General features: G+C 37.8%; 1 protein-coding gene across 1 annotated transcript; it reads right to left on the reverse strand.

Annotated features, from left to right (window-relative positions):
• Positions 1-661: 661 nt before the first annotated feature.
• Positions 662-5,863, reverse strand: LOC149220097 (short-chain dehydrogenase/reductase 1-like). The gene is made up of 2 exons (XM_089386994.1): positions 5,726-5,863; positions 662-1,045 (listed from the first exon to the last, which is right to left on the reverse strand). The coding sequence occupies exons 1-2, from the start codon at positions 5,861-5,863 to the stop codon at positions 662-664; spliced, it is 522 nt and encodes a 173-aa protein (XP_089243120.1).

Raw genomic sequence — 5,863 nt, forward strand, 5'->3', positions numbered from 1 at the left:
ACCAATCACCACAGCTACACCATTTGTAGCAGACACCAATCTCCACTACTGCAAATATTTGTAGGAACCAACCTACTTCACTGAATTATCTTGCCTCTTTACAATGTCTATTAGTTGCTTCTTCTTTCACTAAATTTATTTACTACTTCCTTAACCTGGTCTGCTAGTTTTTTCTGCTTTCACTAGGTCTACCTTTTACTTCTTCTTTCATCGAGTCTATTTCTCCCAAAATTTATTTATTTTGGTTTCTGCTCAAACATAAATTTACACAATAAATATCCAATTTTACAAATCTGGTGCAGAAATATCCACCATACATGCGTAAATCTTTCCTCTTTTATGCCCTCCAAATTTCATATTCTGAAACATCCATCAATAAAACTTATAACAAAAATACCCAATCGACTTGTCCCAAGCATGTCATGCATGACTTCATAATAATAAATATAGAGTGACATTTAACAGAGTTATTTTCTTTCAATATAATATGCTATCTGTAAATCTATTCAATCAATTATTTTAATATGTTTATAATTTTGGAATACGCATAAAGACCAAGATCTCATTATTTCAGGACAAATATAAGCTTCAGTTCAATCTAGCATAGGAAAACTTTTCTGATAAATTCTCTTACACTCAACCTAACAGAGCATAAAAGAATTTAGAAGTGAGCAATTTTTGTTTCCAGAAAGTTTTGGCCAGTAGGTCCACCGGGTGGGAGCAAGGCCACTCTCAACACATTTTCTGCTCCTTGAACAGATGAAATATCGCCGGTGTTGAATGTCATGGAAGTCCTGACGTAACCAGGGTGCACGCTGGTAACACATGCCTTTCCTTTCAGCTCCCGAGCCAGAAGACGAGTGTATGCATTCAATACCACTTTGGATAGAGAATATGTTGGAACCCTAACCGGCCACACGCTGTCCCTCAGGTCTGCCCCTCTCTCAAGATCCTCCATGTACTGCTTCACAATGTAATCTATAAACTCTTCACTAATGTTTTCAATGTTTGAAAGTTGCTTCTGCAATGTTTCTCTTCTCCAAAACTGTTAAGGAAAACAAAACAAATCATTAATTTGTTAAAAATTTACATAATACTTTACACCACAGCAACCATCAAAATCACTAATTGAACAATTGACTTTTTACTTAAAAAAAAACCATTAATTTATTCTTCTGACATTCACATTCCCCAAGGTGGTTACCGTCACAGATAAACGACTGTCTCACATATCCTCTATGGTGGTTACCGTCACAGATCCTCCATATCCTCCATGGTGGTTATCCTGTATCATGCATTTTAACCAATGTTGCACGAAACGGGAGCGAAGCGGAAGCGCGGAGCGCGGAAGCGTCATTTTCCAAAAATCTAGGAAGCGAAGCGTCCGCGGAAGCGTCTGCTATATATATATATATATTTTTATATTTTTTTGCATTTATACTCAAAACAAACATCCCAAATACCAAATTAATTGTAGAAGACATGAAAACATGCATATTGTTGCATAAATCAAGATAGATATGGCATCCATGATTCCATTGTAGTTACTAGTATGTACAACAATCATCTATATTCTAGCTATTACAAACATACATCAAATTTTTAAGCATATTATAAAACATAAAACATTTAAGCATATTATAAAACATAAAACATAGAGCATATTATGATTTATCTAGCAAGTGAGCAACTGTCAACATATACAAATATATTCCTAATATATACACATTCTTTTTTTTCATAAATTATTATAACAAATATATTCTATAACTTTAATTTTTTTCAGCATTTTAAAAAGCTTAAAATAAAATGGTTCATAATTTGTTATATATTTTATTTGTTTAATAGCATTTTATTCATAATTTATACACATTCTTTTTTCTCATAAATTATTAACAAATATATTTTATAACTTTAATTTTTTTCAACATTTTAAAAAGCTTAAAATTTAGAAAAAATAACCGAAACAAAAAAACGTGATGATTCTGAAACCAATCTCAAACGCAATCTCGATGGACATACTCAAAGGTCTCCTCATCGCAAAGTGATCCCAGAGGACTTCACTCTGTTCGAGACAACATCTAGTTGGTTATTCGTACTGTGCAAAAATGGATATCACAACTACGAGATATTTTATTTTCTTAACGTGATGAGATATTTTATTTTCTTAAGGTGAAAAAGTGGTACGTGGTTCAACCAAGATAGCGTCAGAGAAGATGCCAGAAAGTAAAAGCGAGCTAGATCTTTGTTGTTGTGAAATTTTGAAAAGTTAAATCGTAATCGTAGAGTCGTGCAAGAGGTCGAATGTGACAATCGCTGAACAAGATAGATGGAAAAAGGTAATTGCAGGTTACTATTTGTTGCAGAGAAATTTTGCATGTGACAACCAAACATATGTCACCAACCAGCAAAAGGAAAAACATTGCAGTGAACAGAATGAGCCACAATAGTCTTTATACGATCACAAAGATACTACAGGGTTACTATGTGTTGCAGAGAGAAAATAACGATGTGACAAAAACCCGGAATCGCTCAAAAAATGCGGAATCGCGCTTCGGGAAAAATGGAATCGCGCTTCCTTTGGCGCTTCCGGAACGCTTCCGTACGGGACGCGATTCCGGCCTAGGATCCGGGGGGGGGGGGGCGCTTCCTGCAACATTGATTTTAACTAAATATATTAGAGGGTTCTCCTCAAATCATGTCCTCCAGGTACGAAGATGCTTCTGATTTCAAAAAATCACCCTGAAATACTACTATAATAAACCCCCCATATGAAAAATCTAGTGTAACATCTCATTTGATAGCTGCTGGATCAAAAGCTGTCTAAAAGCAAAAGTAGCCTAAAAGCATTAGGTTCCTGATTCTGGAAGTCCGGATCAAAAGGATGGACACAAATTACTCAATAGTACAATACAGAAAGAGAGAAACAAGTTAATTGGAGTTATAGGGAATGGAAAAGTGGGATGGTTGTTATTTTATTTACCTAGATTCAATTTTTGGCTAATAACATATTGAACTTGCTTAATAATATGTTAAACTTTGATACCTTGAAAAATATTGTTCTTGAGATTTCAAAATCTAAACTCTCACTCTGAAGCCAATTTCAATTTCTGCTGTAAAGATGTAGGAAATAGAGATCCACATACTAAAACCAGAACTGGCCAACCATGCAATAAAGATGGTTTTGCTGATATTTCAGAAATAATCAAATGGTAGCCTTCCTCATCGGCTGCTTTGCTGATGTTCATCACCCAAATGGCCTCTCTAATATCTCTGTCTGAGAATAGATAACAACAAGAAGGTGGGGAGGTAACATGAACTTGGGCCTGCCTGGAAATATCATAAAGGTTGGAAGTGTGAGAGAACATGGATGTAGGGTCGAGGTCAGGTGGAAGAGGGTAGTGTGAGGGAAGGATGGTACGCCATAATTGTTTAGGGGAGTGGGAAAGGAGAGCAGAAAGTTCTCATCTTCTATGGGAGACAAAGAGTCGTTTCTTTTGACGAAGGAGACGACGATAAGAAGCTTTGAGGTCGGAGTAGAAGGGTTGAGAGTGGGTGAAAGCATATCGAAGTTCTCGATGTAGAGTCTTGCATTCATCATCGTACCATTTGTTCATGGGGCAAGATCCAACTTTAGGGGAGATGGAAGTGGAATGAGTGGAGTGGGGGAAGGATTTGAGTGTTGCTTCCCAAATGGCAGCTGAAAGACAGGTTTATTTAGTGTTAGCAGAATGAAGCAAGGAGAACTGGGTTTTCGATGGGAGCATCTTGCGTAGGGTAGAGGAGAAAATGTCACGGTCTCCTTCCTCAAATCAGAACGTAGTTTGGGGTGGGCCTCGAGGGGAGGGATGGGGTGGCAGCGGAGGGATGGGGTGGAAGGGGAGGGTCAAACCAAAGAGAGAAGGAAAGAAATGCATGATCAGCAAGGGGGATGGGGAAGACTGAGAAATGACGAATAAAAGGGAGCAAGTTGTGGCTAGCGAGTACATAATCAACTACACTCGCACCCCCGCCATATGGCCGACATGTGAAAAAGCAAGAGTCTAGGAAACAGGGGAGACCATTTAGAATCAACAACTCCTGAAATTCCCCCAACTGCAATAGATGTTTACCATAAACTGTAATGGGCCGTAAAGCATCATTTGACATCCGGTGAAGCCCCACTGAATCTGGATCTATCGACTAGGTACAAAATACATCCTCTGATACAATTATCTTTCTAAAATCCATCTAGTGCTTCTCCAGCAGATCCCAGTCGAAGTTCGTTCCTCTTATTGCTGCATTATTGATTTGTAATTTAGAAAAGAGATCTTTGTTAATTCCATTGACGCCCACTAGGGAATTGAATGGTGACTGAGTAATCCATAAATAATGGTCAGAGATCAAAAAGATAGAAAGTATCATGATCTCTCTCCCCTTAGCTATATCTATATTCGGCTATACACATTTAAATATAGAGTTTGTTGAGGTTTTTTGTTAGACAAAAATGTGACAATTATTCTAACACACAACTTGGGTAATTGAATTTGGGCCAAGGCCCCAGGATGTCATGTTGAAGTTTTCAGTAACACCAAAACCCAGTCATAATAAATTTATAAACAATTACCATTATTTTGAATGGGTAATTAATGCCATATTCTCAAGGTGGATACAAATGTCACAATTGGTCTCGTTATCAATTCCCAATGAGATGAGTATAACAATTACTCCAACAAAATTGTAATGAATAAAGAAATTTTCTTTGAATAGCACTAAAAGACCTCATTGAAAACGGGACACTGACCCAGGATCAACTTTAACAAACTTAATGTCTTCAGAGTTTGTGTTTATTTTCATGGATATAAGACTCTCACTATTAGCTTGTCGTTCAAAATATATACTTAACAAGGAGGGTTGCACAGCAGCTAGTCCCTGCCTTAAGGGGGAGGAGCGGGAGGAACAGCAAGTGACAGATAAAAGAAAGACCAGCTTGTATAGTTGCAGATCCGCACGCAGTTTTCTTTTCGTCTAAGGACTTTTCCAGATCATCTCTGCACAAAAAGCAATAGTAAAAGAGCGTTGGTGTTCTACAAGCGTTGATATTGTTTGGTAATATAGTAGATCTAATATAATGGTTTGGATCCTCTACGCGATTTAATAGATACCCTAGCAAGCTAAAAAGAAAAGAAAAGCACTCAGAATAGCTATTCTCAAACGTAGCATAGAAAATCCTAATACTTTCATGAAGGTGATTCGTTAGTATGCCTAGTTGTGGGTGGTCTCATAGTATAAAACACATAAGCAATAAAGTGGGTGATTCTGCCACTCAACTAGCTAGCATGGTATTAAATTTGCAGAGCCATTGATATAGAAAAATTATTTTAAAAAGTAGATATAAATTAAATTAAATTAAATATTAGAAAGGAAACTTGGACGTGGGAATGTAAGGCTTGCATGTAGCCCACGTGTCGCCTCTCCACACTCTAGGACTTGTCTCAACCTTGAATCGAGACGTGGGATACGAGAGATGGTGCTACTGTTGTCGTGGAGCGTAATAGATATCTCGAACCTGGCCACTAAGGCTCACGTGCCGCTATGCCCTGCTTATTCGCCTTAATTGTTATCCGTACAACCCACCTGGCTTCACAGAAGCTACAACTTTCACCTTGACTGATGGTGCAGTTGGATCGCCTGACAACTTTCACAAACCTCATAATCACACTTGCTTGAGGATACTGCTAGGTACCACTACGACCTTCTGCTGATAGTGCTGGCTATACAATCTATTTCCCCATGAACTGGCTTTCGCCACTCTATCTCCACTGGCTTTCAGAATTCCAACCGATTCATCATTACCCTTCTCATGGCCCCAACATTTTCCCAT

The sequence above is a fragment of the Pinus tabuliformis genome, chromosome Q (assembly GCF_031772625.1).
Source record: "Pinus tabuliformis cultivar Carrire ecotype Pingquan chromosome Q, CPIR1, whole genome shotgun sequence".
In the NCBI taxonomy this organism is placed as follows: domain Eukaryota; kingdom Viridiplantae; phylum Streptophyta; class Pinopsida; order Pinales; family Pinaceae; genus Pinus; species Pinus tabuliformis.

Excerpts from the sequence above, each read along its gene's own strand:
- LOC149220097 (XM_089386994.1), bottom strand. The coding sequence starts at position 5,863 with ATGGGAAAATGTTGGGGCCATGAGAAGGGTAATGATGAATCGGTTGGA. Across the intron at positions 1,046-5,725 it reads ATCAGCAGAAGGTCGTAGTG|TTTTGGAGAAGAGAAACATT; the intron begins GTACCTAGCAGT and ends TTTCCTTAACAG.